Source organism: Sander vitreus, chromosome 20, assembly GCF_031162955.1.
Source record: "Sander vitreus isolate 19-12246 chromosome 20, sanVit1, whole genome shotgun sequence".
NCBI classification, from domain to species: Eukaryota; Metazoa; Chordata; class Actinopteri; order Perciformes; family Percidae; genus Sander; species Sander vitreus.
Window position 1 is genome coordinate 12,804,244 of NC_135874.1, and position 24,794 is coordinate 12,829,037.

Sequence of the window (24,794 nt, forward strand, 5' to 3'; positions counted from 1 at the left end):
AACGGTGCCTTGCCTAAATGTGTAGGAGAAAACATTAGAGGTTTGGTCTTCCAGTGACTTTCACTTTGTGCCTCAAGAGAATTTTTAACTACTTTAAGCTTTCACTTTAAAGGCTGTGCAACACAACACAGATATCTGTGTTATTTGCTAAGCAAAGTGACTTGTGACTTGTTTGTCTATCTTTGTGAATATAAACACAGCACCACTGTGGGCACATACAACATTCTGCACTATTCACTGTGTGTCAGTAATAAGTAGTACAGAGAACTGAAAGAAACCAACCTTTACCACAAAGTGAGTCTGTTTTTCTCTTAGGGGTTAAATAACCTCAGTTGCCTATAGAGCTGGGACAGATTTTCCCTTTATAAAGCTAATGTAGGCAAATATGTGGTTTTGTGGTAAAACCAAAGGGAGCTACTGTATTTGATGCTGCTTCCTAAAATCACCCATCTGCACTTCAAAGTGTATTGTATCACTGTTCTCCCAGAGGCAATTCAAGTGATACACCTCTTTTCTTTGAGTTGACAGGCTTGACAATGCCAGGCATGCAGGAGTTATGTTCTACACACAACTTATGAAGTTTTTCTCCCACCTCTCTGATGCATTCTTTCCTTTTTGTTCAGATGATTTCAGGAGGTCAGTGGGGAGGGACTTCAGAAATCCTCCCTCAATGAAAAATGTCTTTTCGTAAGATGAAAAGGAAGAGGAAGAAGCTTTGGAGCATAAGCCAAAGGGATTGCCAAAAGGGGGTGTTATACCTCTGAACTCTTGATTAAAGGGCATTGCACATCTGTGAAAGCCTTGCTTGAGATGTGATGAATGTGTGCAAGCAGCCTACTGCATGTGTTTAAGTTGTGTTTTGTGAACATCAGAGCTTTGAGTTATAACATTTTTAGTGATACTTGATAAACTGTATGCCTCTGCCAGTCTGCCTCACTGCAATGGAATTCCTCCCTTTCAGTTTAGTCTGTGAATTAGGTATTATGCATATCCATGGCGACCACACTGCAGACTCTCTGGAGTTTGCATAGAAATGAGAAGTAAGAATGAAAGAGACGAGGGCAAAGACACACACTCTTTTCTCTCTGCAGAGTGCCAGAAAGCACAAACATTCCCACGTGATGATGGAGTTTGCTCCCTCCCTCACTGGGCGGACAATAGCGCGCTGGCGCACCTCCACGCACACACATTCGTAGAGTGGAGCCTAAACTCAGTCAGGACACAGGTCCGCTTTTAGACAACTTTCCAACTTAAAGACGCTTTAAGGGACCAGCACTCTGAGGAATACAGTTTCTTTGCAGTAGCCTTTTTGCACACAATGGAGGAGTAAACTATTTGCTTTTCTTCAAATGGGAATAAAATGCGCGCGTGAAACTTTGGCTAACTTTTCTCCTCAGTGATTGTCAGACCCGTTTCGCTCGAAACATGCCGGAGCGAATAAGCATTTCGGACTTCGTGGTCCTGACAAATGAGGATTTGTCTTCGCCGGGGACTTCAAGTTTTCAGTCCAAAATGAGCGACTGTCGGACTACAGTTTCAACCGTGGAGGAGGTGAGAGAGGAGGAGGGGAGGCGCTGCAGAGAGACATGCACCTTTGTCCGTTGTTTACCTGTTCAAATCGGTCCATATAGCATATGTAGCCTAGCTCTGACTGAAGAAGGTCTTTACACTCACCTGTAGACTATAGCTTACTTTTCTTAGGTTACACCTTTAGGGTCTTTACAGCACTGTGAAAACGGACCATTATGTCGTTAAACTGTTTCTTTGAAGTTGTTCAACGTTGTTTCCAGGCGAGCACAGATATAAATATGAAGACTTTGCCCCAGGTTTTGACAAAACAGTAATTTCATTCCAAAAGCTGTAGCCTAATAGCTACCTAATGCTAACGGGATACATTTACAGAGGGACAGGTGCAATGTGTTTGTATGAGCACAAACTAGCATATTTCTGACATGCATATCTGATTTGGGGTTGACCTGGTGCCCTCCTAACCTCTGGCCCTGTTAGGCTATGGGACTAAGATTCTGGTTCTGAACTGGACAATTTGTCAGTTCACAAGTGTTTTTGCACCATTTTTATAAAATTGTAGACCCAAAATTGGTAAATGGCTTATTTGGCACTGCTTGTCAAGTTCTGTGTGACCAGTGGTACGTACTGTCTTCAGAAAAGGCTGGATGTTAGCACATGCAGACTGGCCTGGTTCAGTGGACAAGTGAAGGTTACATGAGGTAATGTAGCATACAGAGAGTTTACTTGGCCTTGTCTTCCGCCTCAAGGCAGTCAGACTGAGATGGAACATAAACAGAACACACACAGCAGACATACAGAAACAAGTGTGGCCCTTTTGACAGCATAAGGCATTGCTTATTTTTGTGAGTGTAGACGTGCACGCACGTTTGTCTATGCTTGCAAGCATGTCTGTGAAGGCCAGTATGTGCATTTTGTCTGTTTGAACTGGTACTTTGGCTCAAGGCCTATTTGAGGTCTGTGTGTGGCAAACGTTTGTTTGTTTGAAATCTGTTCTCCGAAAGTTCCTCTGCAAATAAGGAAACAGAGGATGACTGCTGTGAATTCTGCCACAATAATCCAAGTGTGCACACAAGTCGATTCTTCCTTGTCTGTCTTCCTTGTGACATACCATTATGGTTCACTGTTCTACTGTAACCCAAGATGGCTTTCAGCTAGAGCTCACTCACATTAGTTTAAATCACAATGGTTTTGCTGTTACAAATTGAAAACTGAGGATATGTTTTCTAAAATTAGATACACACCATGTGGGGGGAGATGATATAGTTTCCTATGCAGTTGTTGTTTGGCAGCTGTAATCCAGTCTACAGTGCAGATATCCTGAGATTTTACTGATAATGGAATCCAGTTGATGCATGGCTCAAAAATGCAGTCTTAAAAATCTTTGAGAGATTAAAGTTCTTCATTAAGACTTTCCTGGCTAGAAACTGACTGCTGAGCAGAGATGGGGACAGCAGAGTCCAGGGATAATAAAGAGTTTTACACAGCTGTCTTGATCTATTTATCTTGGGATAATATCCTTATGTATGGCCATGACATACTGGAAAATACATAGCTGGAATAGCTGCTCTGGGGAGGGACATGTTGGAATCCTACACTTGTGCACACAGACAGACAGACAGATGCACACGCAGATGTAAATTCAACAGACCCTTTATAGATAGATCAATGGTTATTATGTTTAGTCTGTTCAGCAGGGACAAGCTTGATTCATGGCTAGGGGTAATGTGTGGGCATGTGTGTGGTTTACGGCGGCAGGCAGGGAGACAGAGACACCATTTACCCCTACAAAAACTCGGCTGCTTGTTACTTATTACTCCTGATTAGAGGCCACGATAAAGGGACATGAATAAGGAATGGTTTCATTTCTATAGCTGTAAGCTATAATTGGCTTTTATGTTATTTCCATAAAGGAACGGATCTAAAGTTTTCTCTCATGTTAAATACTATCTAATCTAACATTAAATACTATTTAAAAATGAAATACTGTGGTTTTCCTGCAAGTGTGTCATCATGCTAGTTAATGCTAGCCTAGAAATCTAGATGCACCCTAGCGGCTGCCAGGGTCAGTCTAGCAACTCTCCGTTGGCTTGCGAGCTGGAAAAACCAATCTCTGGTCGGGCCAATCACATTGTGTATAGAGTCGGTGGGCGGGCTTAACATATTGATGGCAGAGTTGCGATGGTTCTGCGTGAATTCCCTGCTACTTGAAAACAAAGAAGATCGCTGCTGGCAAACAGCGGTCTTTTGAATAGGCTTTGGCCGCGACTCTGGAAGACTTGTAGGAACAAAGAACGGCACTGAAGTCATTCTTAAAAAAGGAAGATGTGTTCGGAGTTTTGCCGACCGGATACAGCAAAAGTTTACTTTATCAACTAGCGTTGCTCTGGTTGGTTGTAGCGTTATCCTATTGCGTGCAGAGGGAATTTGAAAGACAACCGTTTATCCCGCCCCTCGGATTGAGCCCTGCCAATGGTGAGTTCCCTGCCCTGGTTTGTCAGGCTAAGTTAATGCGGTAAATAAGGATTAGATGTCAGGTAGTCATACACTGCTGGCAGCAGTCACACACACACCCTAACAGCAGGTGAATACAACCTTGCATACTGGCACAGAAAGGCTCTGTATTAAAAGACACTGTCGTTTTTTCAACATCAGTACACTTACGGGTGGATCTTATTACCCTCTCCAGAAGGGATGTGTGTGTTGTTGTTTGTCTGTCTGTCTTGACTGACAGGTGGGTTGTCTGTCGGTTGGTGTGTCTGTGTGCCCTGATTTACTTTACAAAATTCAACACAGTGTATTGTTAACCTGCACCAGCTTGTTTCCACGTTTTATCCCCTGTCTGCCAACCAACTTACCAAGGAAAGGAGGAAACTGCAATAGCAGCGGCAGTGAGCAACTCCCATCTCCAGCCTCCACTAAATCACTTTCCCATTGTCTGCATGGTCGCATTACACAACTCTCATGCCACCTTTTTAATTAGTAATATAATACGTAGGGAGTGGACTTGACTGGGAAGTACTGAGGCATATAAACAAAACCATCTAACAAGGCAGAGTCTCTGTTAAATCTAGATTACTGGCTCATTATCGCTATTTCTAGTGGCACGTAGGTGAAGTGCCGCATGTCTAGCTCAGTAAAACAAGTGGCCTGTGTGAGGAGAATAAACAGGATGCAGTTTCAAACCTTTTTGGTTTGTAGGAGATGGTTGTCCAATTACAATGAAGCCAAGTGACTTTGTATTTTGTCTACATCATGTGTTGCGTTTCAGTGTGAGAAAGTGTTGCTTCAACCTTAAAAAGTGAAATAAATGCACTGACATCATTCAGGGTCTTACATGACGCAAGACAGACGATTGTTTTGCTGGCAAGTGCTGACTCACCTGTCTGCCTTAGTCATGCACCGTGAGAAAATTAAGCATAACTAATCGCACACACACATACGTACTGTAGACAAGTCAAACATCGGCATAATTGAGTAGTAATTCTTGCATTCATGACAGATTGTAACACATAATCTGAACGTTGGGCAGAGGTAAGGCTAGAAAGTAGTTGGGTTCGATAATAAGAGTGTCAAACTACAAGAAATAGTCAATCATATGAGATTTTAATGATGTAGTTATCCCTTGATATCTCTGGGTGTATTATTAGGCCATTTCAGACAATGTTGCAAATCACTGAGTCAGACTACTGTATGGCAACATTGGATTTACAGGATCTTAGCATCAATGTGTGTCTTGCTTAAACCTACTGTTACTAGGTTAGTCAGATTAGCCAAAAACTAGTCTTGCATTGCCAGACGGATCTCCACAGCACTGTGGCAGCGATGGAGTGTGGTCTGACTACACCACCTATCTTTTCTGGGACAGGGGAAAAGGGATCTGGCTTTTTGTATTTCTTCAAATCAATCACAACCATCCTGGGAGATGCTAAGCACAGATAGCGGAGATAGCGAGAGGAGAGGGACAGGGGAGCGACGTCAGCTCTGCTTTATCCCAGCAATGTACATCCGTTGAGCCAGGCTAGCCAAAACTCACAGTTTATCAATTGGATGAAGGTATTTTGAAGTGTAAACGTCTTTATTTTATTCATGATTTAAAATGTTCACACCTATCTTTGTCTCATTGCTTTATTGCAGTCTCTGGAGATGGACCTCTCAACTCTACAGAGGATGAAGAAGATGATCAAAGCTATACACACTTCTGGACTCTGTAAGTATCGATGGGTCACCTAATATGAGTCTCGCTTTGCCATACCTGGCTAGTCCACATAGCATTCCGTGATGAGAAAAACGTGCTCTGATTAATTGGCATTTCTTTAACAATCTCAATCGTCTTGGGCCGTGCTAAGCTCTGCACGGAGACGCTGCAAAATAACCTCGGGAAGGAACTTGTTTTGGTGGAACGTGTACGTTCAAAAGTTGTTTTAGTCGTGCGTGAGAAAACTCAGATTGGACAGATAGTCTAGCTAACTGTCTTAATTAACCCTGCAGAGATCTGAAGAGCAGTTAACCATAGTCCTCATAAATCGACCGGAGTTAAAATTCCAACACAAAGAAAGCAGAAGGAAACGGACATCGGCGAAAATACATGCATCCGGCAGAATTTCCTGCGGCACTGGAGCAATCCCGGAAGTGGAACGTCGAGGATATAGACTACCTAATATAGTCCCATTCACACAATACATTACTAGTTTAAGAAAACAATCTAAATTCAAATTTCAATTACTAGTTTTTTCCAGAACTTTTAACTGTTTACTTAATCCGGGGATGACCTCAGCTGGCTCAGTAGCTGTTAGGCTTTCATCTACAGCACGTTACGGACTCACTCCTTATACATGTTGGCTTAAAGTCAAAGTTCATTCTTGACCTTGGAAATGGTAGTTTTGACAAAACAATTTCAACTCAAGGTCTACTTACTAGCTTTTCCAGAGCGTTTGAACACTTACAAAATCCACGAAGAAGGGTGTCTGTCCCTACAAATGATGCATGAAGTCAACTTGGCATCTAGTTTTTAAGTAAAGGTCAGCCTTTATTATAGCAGGATGAGCTGTTCAGTGCATAGAAGAGCCTCCACATAATGAATTGTACAAGCCTTAATATGACATCATGAAGCTCATGTGGGCAGTGGTGTTTATGAGTAAGGCCCCTTGTTATGGGACTGGAGTGCGTGGGATGTTGAGTGATTGTGTTTAAATATCCATACAGTGTGCATGGTTTTGTTGCGTAGGTGTATGTGTCTGTGTTTAAGCAAATGGTATGTGCGGTTTCGGCAACCACAAGGTGCTACACTGTGACCTAACAGATCCATTGGGTCACTTAATAAATGTTTTGTGAGTGTGTCACTACAGTATGACACCATAACATGCACTGGATCTATCAGAAGTGAACATGCACAAGATGTGAGTGTTCCCCTCAAAAATGCATGGGAGAAACAGATGAACTGCACAACATATCCTGAAGGTTTTTTTTCTGTGCTTGCTTACAAGCCTACTTCCCATTTCAAGGCTTTAATTCCTAGTTTTTAGTAAAACTGATTCAGAGAGCCAGCTGCCCAGTATTAGGCAACCAGATACGGTTGGCAGCAATATTGTGGCTGCAGAGAAGTGCTCCATGATTATTCTTCATATGTTTTCACTCTACTTCTTTATTTCTTCTTCTGTATCTAAGTAGAATCATATGGGTTAGTTCCAGTAATATGACCACGGGAGGCCCCCCTCTTCTGTCATTATGTTGTTGAACCCCTTAATCAGTCCTGATGTTAATCAACAGTCTGATAAACTACGCATATACAAATAAGTCATACGCCCTCTCCTCCCCCATGCTAGTGTGATGGTCTGTTACTGTGTAACGCATTCAAAAACACACACACACACACACACACACACACACACACACACACACACACACACACACACACACACACACACGGTGAGATGTTCTCTTCTTTCAATCTCTGTTCCCATAAACTGCTAAGTACCACCTTTCTGCCAAGATGCTGTGGCCTGCGAGTCTGTGTGTGTTCTGGCAGAGGAGTAAAAGAGTTGAGTTGCTCCGCTGGTATCTGGTAGTTAAAGGTTAGCTGTAAAATCATCCTCTCAGCTCCTCTGTGACTCAGCGGTTTGTTGTTTGATAGATGCATGTATGTTGTTTGTTATAATGCTTTTTTTTAATGACCGTGCAGCCATAACGGCTCAGTTCTCCTGCTCCCCCTCGATTTTGTCTCCTCCATCCCGCAGTGTGTCTGCATACTTTCCTTAAATTCAAAATGTTACTGTCATACAAAATATTTTACTTTTGCTTTTCATCCATTGAGTACGACTGTGTCTGTCTCCCAGCTACAGTCAGTTTACAATTTTCTATTTGTCTTGAGGTGGAAACTGGAGCAGAAGACATTAACTTACTATACTACTTCTGCTTATTTCTGCCTTTGTGAGTTTAGTCTGCTTTGGACATTGCAGATGTCTAGTTCCATATGTTCCTTCACTACTTCCTTAAATTGTTAGTCCACAACTATAAATCAATTATTACATTTTTGTCTTAATGTTGGGGTTTCCCAAAGTCAGCTAAGAAGTCATGTCAGGTCAATCAGGTGCCCAGCTTTGTTGATTGAAAAAGATTATTTACATGGTGCTTGAATTGTAACTTTTGTTTATTTGATATCCTCATCTAAGTCTTACTTTAAAATAGCTGTAAGGTCAAACCTCATTTAGTGAAATGTAAACCAATGTGGTGCCAGTCTGAGCTCAGATTCTTTTCCATCAGCCTTTTCCACATGAATTCAACTGACCGAGAGCCCACTAAGGTCATGTCCCTTGGGAAAGTGACCTATAAGCGCCAGAGAAAAGTTAGTCTCTATATGTTTGCCTGTCACATGTGCCAGGATGGATGGAAACCCTTACTAATTTATCCCACATGCTTGTCTTGTTAAAAAATTCACTGCAACAGGGCAAGTCAATCGGCCTTCTTAACATTTTCCCGACATGTAAATCAAGTCTAAGTCACCTTTTAATTGTCTATGTCTATACTGACATGTCTTTGTGTACATGTGTGTTGTTTTTCAGCCCATGTGGACAACAAGGAGCAGTATGTTGAGGTGCTGGAGAACCTGGGGAATAGCCACCTGACCCAGGACAACAGTGAAGTCTCCACAGGCTTCCTTAACCTGGCTGTGTTCACCAGAGAGGTCACGGCCCTCTTCAAAAATCTGGTGAGAAGAGTGTGGAGGAAAAGGGGGGAAGGGAAGGAGAGGCTTCCTCAAATTATCTGTCTACTAGAGAGTTCAAACCACACAGACGGAGGACGGATGGAAATAAAGACAACACTAAAACAGGAAAGAGAAGCTGCTCCATTACATGGCTCTAAAATACTCAAATGATGGTATAATCTGAAAGTTTTGAGAAGGAGGAAAGTAAATTAGCAAAATGAAGTTTGTTTATAGAAACCGCAGCAGGTGAAAGATCTCCAGATCACTCCCATAAGATGTTGGGTGTATGTAAGTGTTAGTGGCAGAGTAAAAAGTGTGTGTGCACCCACATAAGCATGAATGCACAAAGGAAAGAGGTTTTTAACAGCTGCATGCTCGCACCTCTTTACTCCAAAATCTGGGGCCATCCAGAACCCTCCCACTGATAGTTTCTATGGCGATGATAATTCATCCCAGACCTCCATGTGTGAGTCAACACACACCGTCTCACACACTCCCTCCAATGTGTCAATCAAGGCCTCACAGGGGAGACTGGGTCTTACAGAGGAAGTGGGTCCAAAAGACTAACAGGAGTATGATTTAGGGGGCCGTACTCCAAAATCAACCTGAGCGTGTCACTTAATGCCATGTGTGTTTAAATGCTTATCACAATGTCCCAGTGTTCATACAGGCATGCATGCATTGATCCATGTCATCTGTCGTCTACATGTGTTGACACTTTGGGAGTATTTCTCTGTCAGAACCCAGTGTATTATCTATTAGTTACCTCAGCTTTTGGATGCAAACCAAAACAGTCTTACCAGTCTCCAGGCCGCTGTGTCAATGTATGAAGGCCAGCTCTGCAGTCAGCTCACGAAAATGGTTGGACATTATTTATGTCAAAGCCGAGTGCAGCTAATCCACCAGGATCCATGGAAAGGCTGCTGTCTGACAACATACGTTGTTAATGTATGTAGACATACTGCATGCCTAAGTGAAAATGTGATGTATTTCTATTGGGGGCTTTGTGGTAATAATGTATTACTCTAAAGCGCAACCTGTTGAGTTTATGCTAGTTGTTTTGCCATTCATTCTCCCCAGATCCAAGATGGACTCAGTTCAATTCACAAACAGTAATAAAAGTCATTGTGTCATGCTCCCCCTTGGATCACAAAATGGTGTAGATTATTGGCCAGTGTTGTCTTTTCATGAATCACTAGTTCAAAATTACTGAATCACCATGTTTTTGAGTTATCCACACTCTTTCCCAGAAATGGGGGTCCATGGGGAGATAGTAGTGTATAGAATGGTGTGTGCATGTGAGTGTTTGCTCATACTGCAACTGAACAGCACCTGTAACATGTGGAATATTTTAACTTGTTTGCTTTTTACATGTTTCAGGTGCAAAACCTCAACAACATCATGGCGTTTCCTTTGGAAAATGTGCTGAAGTCAGAACTTCGGGACAGCAGACTAGTGAGTACAGATTTTATGACAGATGGATCACTTGTTTTAGGAGAGAGACAACACCTGCCTAAAAAGGAGAATCCATCCTACCTAATATTTCTATAATATTGCCCAGTTCTATGATATTTTACAGTTCATCTTCAATTTTTGAACTTGAACAGCAGAGATACAGTCTGTAGTGATGCTGTCACCTAGAGAGATATCCTATAGGCTGATCAATAAATCAGGGCTGCGCAAAACTGAAAAAGCGAAATGCTTTTCTGATATTGATGGTGTGACAATAATTTGGAGATTATTATAGGCGCTCTCACCGATTTACCCACACATACCTTTTGAGAAACACTTCTAAGTAATGTTTGATGAGAGGAGATATCATTGGAGTTGAATCCCAGAATTATGACAAAATAACCATATCTGGTATTTTATTAAAATTATATCGGTGTATGTATTGCTAGGTGTATTTCCTCTAGCAGGTAATTATGGCTGTCTGTGTCGTAGACGCAGCTGAGCCTACTAAAATATTGAAAAGATGAAGCTGTTTGTGCAGATTAATGAGTAAGACCAAGCTATGTTCCAATACTGAACTGATCTGTCTCGCTCAGTATTTGTCCTTTTGATTTGCCTTGCTGACAGACTAGTGAGTAATGTCAGGCTAATGCTTCTGTAAGCTACTGTCACTGCCCAGTCAGCTGATTCGACAGCTGAACATTGCTTCACTGTTACTGGGAAGGAAGGCAAAATGCTACTGAAAGCCTGTTCAGCCAGATAGCTTACTAGTTAGCTTAATGTGAGTAATCATGTCTCTGTGCATGAACTGTCTGGCTCTACCCAGATCTACGCAGATAATAACCAGTACTGTCAAGACTGCTTCACCTGACTGTATGTGGACTACTAACCATGTCATTTAAACACTTTTCTCTTCTCTTCTCTTCTCTTCTCTTCTCTTCAGGAGCTCAAGAAACAGATGGAGAAGAGTTGGAAGGAGTATGACATAAAAATGTAATGAACCATACACTTGCACTTACTTTGTTACCTCAAATTCACATGGCTGCATATTGTGTGATTATAGTCCAAATCTTCATATTTAAGCCTAATTGCTTCTTGAGAGAAAAGAAACCGAAGCCGGAGACAGACGTTTAATGCCTAAGGAGAATCATGTTACACATTCACAGTTCTTGCTAGTCTTTTACTGGGTCATATGTTTATGTATCAGCAGAGGTTAATATGATAATAGTTCATTCCTCATGGCCGTTCTCCATTCCATTGCTGTTAAATAAAACGGAGGTATTGCACTTTGCCAGGATTTGATCTCATTCTGACTGTGGTTTAAAGTGTTTTATAATGTTGTAACAAGAGTTCACCTTTCCCTTTTTGTCTTCCATCCAACTCCCTCTCCCCCTTTCTTGGTATGTTGGTACGCTTCAAATGCTCAAAAAGTTAATCACAACAGAAATAGAGTTGATTGGACAAATTTAAGAATTGTGAAGGACATTGTGCACAGAAAGGACTAAGGATATTCTTTCTTTCGCTATTTTTTTCTTATCCTTCCCTCCCCCCCATCAGAGGGAAGCTAGAGAAGGAGAGGAAGGAGAAGACCAGGCAGCTGGGTATGATCAGGACAGAGGGATCAGACGGAGGGGAGGACATGGAGAGAGAGAGAAGGACCTTTCAGCTGCAAATGTGTGAGGTGAGGGATTAGTGCCAGTCAAAATACCAGACACCTTTCACCTACCTGAAGTGGTGATTTATTTCACATGGGTGGTCTGCTTTGTGGATTCCATATTCCATCCATGGCCGACTGGATGGCCAGGGTCGATTCCTTTTGTATCTTTCCAGTAATTCCTATGATGGAAGAAATGTGTTTTTAGAAAGTCAAACATGGTTGCGTCTTGCTGAGTTGCAGTAGAGCTTGGTCATACACATTAGAAAGTGCAGTTTAAAAGCAGATGAAAATGCTTCATGACCCACACCTGAAATTCTTGTGAAATGCACTGGCAGTACTATTACATACAGGTTGTGTAGTCTCAGCTTAGTGTGTTAGTGCACATGTAGCTGGAGAAAACCCTGAAAAAACAAAACGTCTAATCCTGACTGAGACCAGCTGTTAAGACAAACGGAGAGGTAGGGAAAATGGAAATTCTACTTGTTGCAAACTGTTCCACCCCTCTGTCTCTCTCTGTCTGTCAGAAAACACACACACACACACACACACACACACACACACACACACACACACACACACACACACACACACACACACACACACACACACAAGCTCACATGAGTATACACAGGACAGAAACACTTCACTGAGCCTGTCTGTGCTTCAGCTACAAAAAGAGAGGTTTTATGGAGCAAAGACAATGTAGTCATTCCTTCCACCCAGAGGATATGTGCAGGATGGAAATTATTTACAATAAAGCCTGCACTATGTGTATGTGTTACATTTTTTTTTAATGATGACTTTTTCCAGTTTCAGTCGACAGGGTTCACTGGAGTGTTGAAATAAGGCGATGACCTTTGGAACAATATGAAGCTGTGTCCTAGAAAGCGAGGAGCCACACATTACAAACATGCTCAAAACAGGATATTAAAGATGTGTAATCAAGGATGAGCGGGTACTGAAATATGGTAGCTTTATTTGATGCCTCATTTTCATATTCAGGCTTCATGTTTTAGTGGATTCATCTGGCCATTCCATGGAGAGCTGCCATTTCTGGAGCTGTTTTTAACAGTCTGTATTTATTTCAGTATCTTTTGAAGATCCAGGAGCTTAAGGTGCGTCAGGGCCCTGATCTTCTCCAGAGTCTCATCAAATATTTCCAGGCCCAGCTCAGGTCGGTCTTAGCCAACATCACCTTTATTATGTTTTGCCTTGTTGTCATTTTGTTCTAGATGTGAAAAACATATTTTTTTTACTTTTTCCTGGACTTAAAAACCCTATGGATTTGATTTCTACCTCAGGGTTTCAGCGAGAGATTTTGTTTAATAGTTGAGGTTTTTTGGTTTTCATTTTCCTTTTACAAGCTATAATTACTGTTATTAACCATTTACCCATTTTAATCATACCAAGGGTTTTATGTAGGAAAGTAGTTGCTTATACAGCTTTCATGTGATGTTTTGGTTGGTGTGAACTAGGATGTTTGGACTGAAGTACCACCATGACTCAGCATTAGTTATTTTTCTGTTCTCAGTTTCTTTCAGGATGGGCTTAAAGCTGCAGAGAATCTTGCTCCCTTCATTGAGAAGCTTGCTGCTTCTGTTCACACGGTAAATACACAGAAGCTGTCTAACAACATTATATCAGCCAGTGTTTATAAGGGTAAATGTTAGTCATCTAATGTCTTTACTAACTGCTGTTGTCCTAACTCCTTACTGACTCAAACTGATGTTATCACAAAACACATGCACATACATATTGATGTTATCATACCCCCAATCCACATTCACTTGTCAGCCATTGCTCACAATAGGTACAACTGTGAGCAAGAAGGCACTTACAGTAAAGCTCTGACTGTAAATCACATTGTGTTTTAGTGACTCCTATAGCACTTTTTCTCTGTTACGCTTCACAACAGCCAAAACCTCAGTCGCTCCCCCCTCCTCTGAAATTTCCCCGCAGCTGAACCCACAGGCAGAGACTTATTGGACTATATTCCCAGAAATACTTCCCCCTATTTCAAAAGATGAAACTGAAAGCATCCCTTATTTTCATTCCTTCCCTGGTGCACACCTATTTCTCCAACCACTCCAACTGGTTTCCAGTCCATTTCCTGGATAGAGCCCTGGAAACAGAGTGTTTACTGTGATACTAGGATCGTTAGAGGTTTTTCTGGTTCTTCATGGGCAAAACAGTCTGCTCAGACATGCCTGACCTCAGCCTCAAGAAGAAAATTAAGAAAAATAATCTGTGTTATGGCTCCCAGGAAAAATGCTGGAATATTTCAGTTAAACTGATTTATTTTGCATGCAAGACTGGACGACACACCCCAGTACTGAGCTCTGTTCTGCATTATTAAGGTCATTACGCAAAGCTCTGATGTATTGTCATTCCACACCCAGTTCTGGAAGAAATAAAAAAAAAAACATTGCATATGATCAAATGAACATGGGAGAACAAAAAAACATGTTCTTCACATCTTCACATTTTTTTATTGCTGCAATTGAATAAACAGACTTTTATGGTGTGTGTGTTTTAGGTGCGTCTGGATCAGGACGAGGAGGTAAAACAACTAACTCAGTTGAGGGATTCTCTTAGATTACTTCTGCAAGTGGAGGGGAGAGAGGTATGCTTATTCATAATGCATCGTTATATGTACTTTGAGTTGGCACACTTTAGATCTTCTACTAGAGATTAGTATGTAAATAAAATGGGTGCTCTAAAAAGTCCAGTGGCAGATGGCTTTAGTTGCTCGTTGATGCTGTCAGATTACTTTGTCTTGCCACAATTGTTTTACATTTTCAGAGCTGGCTTGAAGCCTTTAAAGTAAAGTCCTAAATATCTGTTTGTATCCCAGGAGTACCTGAACAGGAAGAACTCTGGCAACGGGTATAGCATCCACCAACCACAGGGCAACAAGAAGTATGGGACAGAGAAATCTGGCTTCCTGCTCAAGAAGAGTGATGGGTGTGTAAAAGTATTAGTTACAATGTCCAAATGTCAGGTCATAAGCAGTTATAATACAAGTATTGTATTAGAATTGAAAACACATGGAATATTAGAATATAAGATGTGAACAACATGTGTTTTAGCTCATTAAAAAAAGTTTTTTTCCCTTCATAACTTTCGGGTTTACTTTTATGTTCATATTTTAACAAATGATAACATTTTATAAGTAATAAGCGTTTCTGTCGAGGGCAGTAGCAATCAGAGCTGGGTGAAGAGTAAGCAAGTAAGGCATGGAGAGAGAAGGGGGAAAACTTTCTCTACCCCACCTGGTCTTCATTATTGTGTGATGAAGATTCAAGCAGGGGCCCTTCCTGTGGAACTTATTGGCAGACTGGCTAACTGAACGGATCCAGTCTTTGTGTCATGCACACACACACACACATATATATATATATATATATATATATACACACACACACACACACACACACACACACACACACAGCTAGATTACAGTGTGATAAGAAGATGGGATGTGGTTCAGTAGGGTGAATGGGAGATGGGGCAGAAACCTTCCTCAGGCCACTGACATAAAACGGAACATGTTCTCATTTTTAACTCAGTCAATCAAGATAATGAAAACAAAATTGAAGCACTCTGAACAGGAGTAAGCTGGGCCAGCATAGTCTCGATTCAAGGATACATGTTTTTATCATTTAATGCACTTAACAAAAATCATCCAGGTTGATGTTTTTATGTCAGTAGTTTGTGTATAAAATCTGTATATTGTTTGGGCATTTCATCCTGCAGGATCAGGAAGGTTTGGCAGAAGAGGAAATGTGGAGTGAAATTTGGCTGCCTGACCATTTCCCACAGTACGGTGAGGACACATGGACTGCTACCAAGCATTTAGATTCAGATTAAAGTGTCATCTGAAATCCGTCCAAATTCTCCAATACATGCCGACATTCCGTTTCTGTCTTCAGATCAATCGACCGCCAGCCAAGTTGAACCTACTAACCTGTCAGGTGCGACCAAACCCAGAGGACAGGAAGACCTTTGACCTGGTCACTCGTAGGTTCATTACTAACTTTTGACCTTTAACACTTTACTCTCCACATATCTTCATTAAAGACTTTCAAGAGTCATGTGCAGTGCATCTGTGTGAAAGTTTGCCTGTTTGGTCCCTACATTAAATTGGGATCAGACACATTTTACTTGGGGTGAATTATGATTAATGTGAACTGTTGAACTGTTTTTTTATGTGTTTATTCATTTATTTTCTGCACTGACAATGTCGAACCACCATTTCTTCTTCATAGATAATCGGACATACCATTTTCAGGCAGAAGACGAGCAGGAATGTATGATGTAAGTGTTGACACTACTGTAGTACTCACTTCCTTACCTCTTGTATTTTGTCTTTATGTAAGCAAGTTGTTACATGTCATGCCCCTTTATTTGAGCTTAGGTCTGTGTGGGAAATAAACACTCAAGAAGTGTACTTAAGATGATGAAATAAAAAGATAAAGATTGTGTTTTAAAACTGAGGTCTATATAGTCTGATGATATATGCAGTGAAGAACAAACAGGGCTGACAATACCCAAACATGGAGATAAATTAAATGATGCAGAAAGAAAATGCTATCCTCTAGGAGCCCCTTGGTCCAGATGGTTTTGGGTGGGACTTCTCTTTCCAGCCACAGAAAGCAAGCAAGGGAACTTTTGCGATGTGGGGATAGAGGGAAGTGCACGTGTTTTTTTTTGTTTTTGTTTTTTTTTGTCCCTTACCCATCCCTTGTGTGTGGGCCTCCAGTCAGATTTTTTTATGTGATGTGCTGGGTGAGTTTAGGGACGGAGGGAGATGGAAGTGGTTTGAAGGGAAAAGTACCAGAGCTTCAGAAATGAAAGACATGAGGTTCAGAATGAGTCTGGGTGGTAGAGAACTCATTAAACGGAGAAAGTGAGAGTGATAATGGCTTATCACTAGACAACTGAGCAAAACAAAATGGACACATGGTGGACTAATTTTGATCTTGTTGGAAAAAGACTGAAATGATCAATCCTTTGCTTTCTTTTGGTGCCACAAACTCTGTGGCTGTTTTCTATATGTCTGTGCACCTGTACTTTAGTTGGGTGTCAGTGCTGCAGAACAGTAAGGAGGAGGCCCTCAACACAGCGTTGGTAGGAGACCAGCTCCACCTCCAGGACAGCGGGCTCCAGGACCTCTCCCGAGCCATCATCGCCGAGCTTCGACACATGCCTGGCAACGAGGCCTGCGCTGACTGTGGAGCACCAGGTCAGCCAGTCATTGTTGTTGATCATTGCAGAAATAAATGTGGAAATACATCAGATTAAATGAAAATATTTTCTAACCAGTTTAATTTATTTTACGAGCGTGACATAATTCATAAACATTGATCAGTTCAAGCTGTGTTTTTACAATGTTATTGAGTTTCTAACAGTCCATTGACTTCTTTTGCTCTCAGATCCAACATGGCTGTCGACCAATTTGGGCATCCTGACCTGTATAGAGTGCTCTGGCATCCACAGAGAGCTGGGTGTCCACTACTCCAGGATTCAGTCACTCACTCTGGACCTACTGAGCACCTCTGAGCTTTTGGTACTAAATACACACATGGAAACACCCGATTCACACAAAATCAGACACAGTACAGATGGATTTTGTATTGTCAGGTTTTCCCAATTAGAAATGATGATACCATCTGCCTTTTATTGAAATGCTTTTATGTCTCATCTTTTTTGTGTCACTTCAGTTGGCTGTCAGTATTGGCAACACCAGATTCAATGACATCATGGAGGCGGGCCTTCCAAATGACTCTGTCAAACCATTTCCAAAAAGTGACATGTGAGTCCCTGACAATTTGATCGTTCAAAAGAAATAAACAACAATTTGGTGATTTATATTTATTGTATTTTTCCATTAATGTGTGTTAACTTAACAACCAGGAATGCCAGAAAGGAGTACATTGTGTCGAAGTACGCTGAGCGTCGGTATGTCCTGCGAAGAGAAGAAGCAGACCCTGGCCGGCCGTATGACGCTGTGAGGAGTCGTGACCTCAATTCTCTCCTACAGCTCTACGCTGAGGGAGCGGACCTTTCCAAGCCGCTCACACTGCCTGATGGACAGGTGAGAATGATTTACAGTTACAAGTGGATTTTCACACCAGCATTTCTTTCTGAAATGTGTCCTGTTAGGGTGAGAATGCATATAATAAATCCATATCATCTTCTGACAAATTTAAACTCCCACAGATGTCATGCATTTAGGATGAATGACAGCTGCATTCTGACAAAGCCGCCCTCTTGGCTTTTCTACAACTACACATATATTTGTGCAATGTTTAAAAAAGTTACTAACATGTTCCTATCACTTTAGAACTGTGACTGAAATGGCTAAGCATAGAATAGATAACAATGCCACAGCATACAGTATGTAGGAGTAGTGTGTGGATAGTTACAGTATGTGAAGTATGTGTTAATTCTCCTCGTGTGCATTCGGAGGCCCTCCCATCTCTTCTGGCCTCTAATTTAATCTTTCCCCTCTTTTGCTCTCTTCACCCACTCATCTTGTTTTCCCTGCCTCTGCTGTCTCTCCTCAACGCCTTGTCTTCTTGTCTTTAATCACGTTCTACATTCTGACGTACACTTCCTGCTCAGCATAAGCAGTCTGTGTAACACTGCTGACTTCACCGTGTAATATGTGTGTGTGTGTGTGTGTGTGTGTGTGTGTGTTTGTGTTGGTTGGCCCTTGTTTATTATTTCAGCTTTTAGGTCAGAGCTCACGTCTCTTGAGAACAAGTGAGACAAGCTCATTGAATTACGCAGGCACTTCTATGTCTTTCTTCTGCCCCTCCTATTGCACTTTACATAAACAGTTCGTGCTTAAAGCTGTAGGCATGTTTTCACTTTATAACACACAAACAAACTGTTTCCCAGTCAGCCTCTGACATTAGCTTATCTGGTATTCCAATTGCATATTCCAGTTGCAAATCTTTAGACTTGATTGTCAGAAACTTAATGCAGCCACTTGAGGTACTGACTGACCGTGAACTTGGCGAAAACGTTTTGTAAAAAATAGACAATCTCTTTTAAGGGTCAACAATTTGTCCTCATTTGTGCTTTTTTTTCTTCCTGTTTAAGGGGATCAAAGAGACAGCTCTCCATCTTGCTGTGCGTCTGGAGGAGAGATGCTCTCTGGCGCTGGTGGATTTCCTCTGCCAGAACAGGTCAGACACTGACAAGTAGTCATGTATGATTCGTATCTCCTTTGCTTGAAGAGGATTAAGCTCTTGATCAGTATTGTTTGACTTGCTTAGGAAGTTGGTCACATTTAACACCATCTGCCTATACTGTATGTTCACTTTACAGCAACTGTCTGGAGAAGAAAACAGCAGAAGGAAACACAGCTCTTCACTACAGTGTCCTGCACCACAAGCCAGAGTCTCTCAAATTACTGCTCAAAGCAAAGGCAGCCCTACACACAGGTAAATGTACTCTATTTACTTTTTCACCCAGTGCAATCAATAAATACTTTAACCATTTCTTCCTTTAAATCTCCTATAGTGAACTCTGCAGGAGAGACGGCCCTTGATATTGCACGGAGGCTGCAGCATGCGCAGTGTGTGGAGCTGGTGAGACCCCACTTTCTCTCTTCTTTAAGTTTTAATTCATAAATTCAAAGAACACACACAGTCAGGAGGTAAATTTAACTGAGGTATCAAATTGCAGCATTAAAATGCCTACCAGATAGCCACCTCCAGAAACAAAACAAGACAACTTCCACAGCTGGAAATACTACCTTGAAATAACTCCCTGTGCAGCAAAGCTCTGCTAAGGACTCGCTCCCAGGACAAGGAATCTTATCCTCATCAGGTCCCAGTGTGTATCATTTATGAACGGGTTTTGTTTTCTTACCGGCCATCTGCCCTGCTGAACAGGACACTGCTGAATCAGACCTGCCTTGTGTAATGTTCCGTTTTATTGTGCACAACCTTTTTTTACAGGCTTATTGTGTGGAGATTGAAAAAGTTTACACAAATAAGCAGCTTTATAAGTCACCCTATTTACTTATTGGCTCAATTCATTTAATTGTTCATTGAGATAAACTAAAAAAATCTGGAATATGAGGTCTGGGCTGGCCCTGGACTTAGGAGACTTTTCTTTCACTGATTTTATTTAACCCGCTTTGCTCTTTCCTAATTGTTTTTCTTTTTTTCCGGAACATCTGCTGAACCCAAGGTCATTGCATTGATCATTGCTAGTCAGGAGGGAGTTTTATGTTAATCGATTTTCCCAGAATTGCATAAGAATGGGATATAGTGTGTTGTCATCTTTTAAAGTGCTACTTTTTTTTTGTAACTCTCAAAATACCAAACAGCTGATACAGAAGAAGCATTAAATATTTGTACTTATCTGTACCTAAACCCACAACACTATGACCCAAGAACAAACAAGAAGCAGAACTACTTCAACAAAGCAGTAGAAATGTTGTTGGTTTGATAGAGCCATGTACACAGTTACTGCATCCTAGCTGATTCCTAATAATGTGTATTACAGGATATCTGGTAATGTGTGGATGACAGTATTCTGAGTGTTTGTGCTCCTGTGTGTGTGTGTGTGTGTGTTTTAGTTGGAGCTGGCCCAGAGTGGGAAGTTCAACTCTCAGATCCACGTGGAGTTCATGTGGGAGACACAGTCTCAGGAGTTTTATGACAGCGAGGATGACCTGGATGAGAGGGTAAACAAGGCATACACAGCCAATCTTATTACTGACTTTGTCTTTCTGCCAAAAAAGCCTTTTACAAAGTTTGGAGAAGGACATTATGGGGGGTTTTCCACTACAATCTCCTCAACTAACGATAAAGAGAAATTAAACAAAGAAAGTTGAGGATGAACTAGAAATGAACCTTCTGCTCCTTTCCACTTTTTTCCAGGTGAGCCCATTACCCAAAACCCGCTCTCCTCAGTCCTTAAATGGAGGTGGTGGAATTTCCTCTGCCCGCTGGAGTATGGGTAATGGTGCCAATGGTAATGCTGGAAGCAGGCCTTGTCAGACATATGAGAATCTAGACTTTCTATACCGAAATCCTCCAGCCAACAGCGCCCCCTCTGGAGCATCAATGCCCCCACCACTGCCAGCTAAATCCATCCAGAGAGGTGAGCTGCTGTTCGTATATGGCTTATCTGCATGCCCTTACAATTTCAATTCAGTTTTATTTATAGTGTCAAATCACAACAGGAGTTATCTCAGGACACTTTACAGATAGAGTAGGTCTAGACCACACTTTATAATTTACAAAGACCCAACAATCTCCCCCCCCCCTCCCCAAGAGCAAGCATTTGGTGCTTACCATTCCTGATTTTAATTAGTTTTACTTTAGGTATTAGATTTTGTTTACAATAACATGCACTTCTGCCAAAACTGTCAAAATAAATAATGGTTTGTTTAACCTGTTTCTATGATTGCATCAGTTAAAATGTTCCATTATAATCCTGTTTTATATTTATATGTTTCTTGAGCCAGTGCATGGTGCCAGTTCAAATTACACATTTAAAGTTTAATTTTAGGTCACTTGTTTTTGAGTGAATGAATAACCTAATTAAGTTAGTTTGTATAAACACACAATGTGCAGTGGTGCTCTTGTTCTAATTTCTTTTCTTCCACAGGTCGCTCGGACCCACAGATTTCGGTCACAACACAGGATGGTAACTCCCTTCCACGACGCTGCTCTAACCCGCCCTCCCACTCCTCCAGTCCCCAGACACAGGCGAGACATAGGCCTCCTTCACCCAACACAGAAAACCAAGGCCAAGGTGCGAGGCCACCTAGGTCTCCCCATGGACAGGGAGCTCTGCCCAGGGGACAGAGGCAGACCCTGGAGGGCCAACCTACTGCTAGTTCTGGCTCTCAAAGCAGTCTCTTGCCATCATCCTCTCAGAGTCACATAGTGCCTGTCAGGTGAGACAGCACTGCTATACATTCCTGTTAACATAATCAGAATCAGATAAACAATAAATACAGAAACAAATATATACTTACAAAATAACTGTTGCATGATAGTGTCAGGGTTTAAAAAGAATGGAAGAATTCAGTTCAAGTTAATGCCATGTCTAAAAACAAAAATTCAAATATCACTATTTCCTAAAACTGTCTTTAACATTACACAGATGAAAAGCATTATCCAGTTGTCCCCAGTTAAGACGTGTTAAAAAACAACTCCATATGACAGAGACCTTGTTCAGTCACTGTTATGTCATGTGACTTCTCGTACCCTTTAGTTCAGAGAAGACCACATCGTATCGCCGGACCAGCAGTGGAGCAGGCAGCCAGGGGAAGTGTGGTGTGTTGTCTCCAAGCTGTGTGGGCAGCCAGGAGGAGCTGTACTGCAGCTTAGTGGGGAATAGTCTGGGCCTTGCCCCAGCTCCTGCTGCAGCACCGCCATCCTCACCTGCTGTGAGCTGTGTCCCACGACCCCGCAGGAATGCTATGGTATTAATCACATACAAATCGTTTAAGTCCTCCATGTCACAATCTTCAATTCCACAGGTCTTTTTTTCTGCGAAGAATCAGAAAAAAAAGCCTGTGAGATTTCACAGTCAATATAAATTTGCTGGTGGCACACTGGAAAATATATTACATGTCTCCTGCAGGTTTCTGGCAGCAGGCCACATCAGAAGCGTGTCAAGGCCTTAGTGGACTGCAGAGCAGTCAGTTCTGAGCAGCTTGCCTTTTTCAAAGATGAGATTATTGTGGTCACAGCCACTAATGACCCCCACTGGTGGGTAAGTGCAACTACAAGTTCTTGATTTTATTATGGTGCCTTTGTCCACTTCTCCTTTGGGTAGCAATGTTGAAAAGCAAGTGAAATATATAACATGAACTTTTCTTATGTGCTCACTTCTGATCCATAACTGCACTGCAACTTTACAGTATACTTTGCATTTTCATGTCCACCTCACACATGTATATTTACAGTAAACATTCTTCCACGTATTTCAGTTACTGTTTATAAGTATTGTATATTGTTGATACTTATTGTATATTGTTGATAAGTATTATATAGTTTGTTTTGCTCATTGTTTTTTGCTCTAAGTTTCTGTAACAGTGAAAACTCTATTTATATCCTAACAGGTTGGTCACATAGAGGGGGAACCATCCAGGAGTGGGACCTTTCCTGTCAACTATGTACACAAACTAACAGACTGAAGGGACATGGAAGTACTGTATGGTAGCACAACAGAAGAACTGAACCAGCATAGGACGCTTACTGGAAACGGACATCATCACACAGTGGATTTTATCTACAGGAGAGGACAGTGTTTTTCTCCTGGATCTAACTCAAACTAGAGGCTTTGTGCAAACTGAGAATATTTCCACATGACAATATACTAGCCCAAATATACCTGAGGATAAAAAAGGCACTGTTTTAGGGATTTATGACTTTTAACATGTACTCATTCTGGAAACCAAGGGAACTGAGGGCTCATAGAGCCCCATAAAACCTCTCTTTTTAACTGCAGTTGTCTAAAACCATCAATCACTAATAATAGGTACGAATGCATTTGTGGTTGGGTAACTGGTCTAACTATTGACACATTATATTGCAGATGTATAAGTTGTCTATACAGATCTAGGATTTGGAACTAGAGACAGAACCTGACCTGCAGTGCAAAACCCTTTTAAGGCACTTTAAACTCATTGAGAAGAAATCTTCTGAAGAGTTGGCAGAGCTGTAAATGTAAATAGTTGGAGGGCTGTAAATACCTAGCCAGCTGCATTATATATAGGGATGTAGCTGCATTTTGTTCTGAACAAAAACTGTTTAGTCTTCACAGTATTCTAAGAGTTGGACTTAAGGTTCAAACCTGGCCAATGTGTGTCACAGCCTGCCCTGGGACTCTAACAGTGGCTTGTGCCTGCCAGTCTGTCTCCAACAAATGGCAGGCGTCAGGCAGAGATCTGAAACTTTAGCTCAGCCTGGGCAAAGCTTACTGGCTGCAAGGAGAGTGGAGGATCCAGTTTCTTCTGGCTCCAGGCATCTGTCTCTGGAGAACCTGGAATAACGACAGTGTGTTATAAAAAAAGGAAAAGACTCTCTGTTCTACCAGGAAATGGCACTTAAAAAGAGCTTGTTAGTAACAGCACCCCACTGCAGTAATTTGTTCAGTGAACACACACACTGTGGACACGTGTACATCACACACGATTTACACAAGCACACTTGCACTAACTGTACACACAGAGTAGCGTTCAAGATTTAGGAACCTTAGATGGAGAGTTTTGAGAGGTGGAACTGTTCCACTTTTGTAAAAGTAACAAATACACAAATGTAACACATTTCACAGATATTATACACAATTTGTTGTACATACTTGTCTAGCTGATGTACAGTATATATAACCTGTTTTCTCATCTGTTCTGCATTATAAAGAAATGTATCATTACAGAAAGTGTTACTTCATGTTAGTAATTTGATGTTTTCTGATTTAATGTCATGTCCTCTGTTCTGTTTCATTTGTAGTCTAAACGGCTGTCAGAGCGAGAAAATAGAAGAGAATAGACATGGTTGCATAATCAGTGTTAAGAGAGGATCCTGTCTCAGCAAATTTAAAAACCACCCCTGACAGTGATGAGAAAAGGCTAGCAGGAAGCGGGTGTTCACTTCCTTTTAATCATTGCTGAGTTTAATCAGTTTCCTTGTCACTGTTTGTACCGCTATTGTCTTGCTACGGTGTTAATTAAGCAAACAAATCACGAGACAGGCATGTCATCAAATAATTGTAAAGCAGTGGTGACTGCATTAGAGTACAACTGTAAGTAGGAATTCTGTCAAATGTAAACCGTATTAAATTAACACAGTCAGTATATTTGTAAATACACACAAAACATGTTTAATAAAGTGCCATACAGTCTTTTATAACATGAATCAGGTGACATTTTTATGTATCTGGTGTGAATAAAGTGGACCAAAGCTCGAAGCCAGA

General features: G+C 41.4%; 1 protein-coding gene across 2 annotated transcripts; it reads left to right on the plus strand.

The window, feature by feature from the left end:
* The first annotated feature begins 1,177 nt into the window (after positions 1-1,177).
* asap3 (ArfGAP with SH3 domain, ankyrin repeat and PH domain 3) lies at positions 1,178-24,794 on the plus strand. 2 transcript variants are annotated; one of them, XM_078276971.1, is made up of 26 exons: positions 1,178-1,551; positions 5,665-5,737; positions 8,589-8,734; positions 10,112-10,186; positions 11,127-11,176; positions 11,741-11,864; positions 12,929-13,014; positions 13,372-13,447; positions 14,377-14,463; positions 14,695-14,804; positions 15,597-15,666; positions 15,773-15,860; positions 16,109-16,157; positions 16,919-17,085; positions 17,276-17,409; positions 17,564-17,655; positions 17,757-17,937; positions 18,951-19,036; positions 19,179-19,294; positions 19,374-19,441; positions 20,440-20,547; positions 20,744-20,966; positions 21,477-21,768; positions 22,089-22,299; positions 22,461-22,592; positions 22,942-24,794. In XM_078276971.1, exons 1-26 carry the CDS (start codon positions 1,426-1,428, stop codon positions 23,014-23,016), a joined length of 3,045 nt encoding a protein of 1,014 aa, XP_078133097.1. In that variant the 5' UTR covers positions 1,178-1,425; the 3' UTR covers positions 23,017-24,794. The 2 variants fall into 2 exon arrangements, with proteins under 2 accessions (XP_078133097.1, XP_078133098.1); XM_078276972.1 differs by having other exon boundaries at positions 22,461-22,588.

Coding starts and splice junctions, on each gene's coding strand:
- asap3 (XM_078276971.1), top strand. CDS start 1,426: ATGCCGGAGCGAATAAGCATTTCGGACTTCGTGGTCCTGACAAATGAG. Junction 14,805..15,596: donor CTGCTCAAGAAGAGTGATGG/GTGTGTAAAAGT, acceptor TTCATCCTGCAG/GATCAGGAAGGTTTGGCAGA. Junction 15,667..15,772: donor TGACCATTTCCCACAGTACG/GTGAGGACACAT, acceptor TTCTGTCTTCAG/ATCAATCGACCGCCAGCCAA.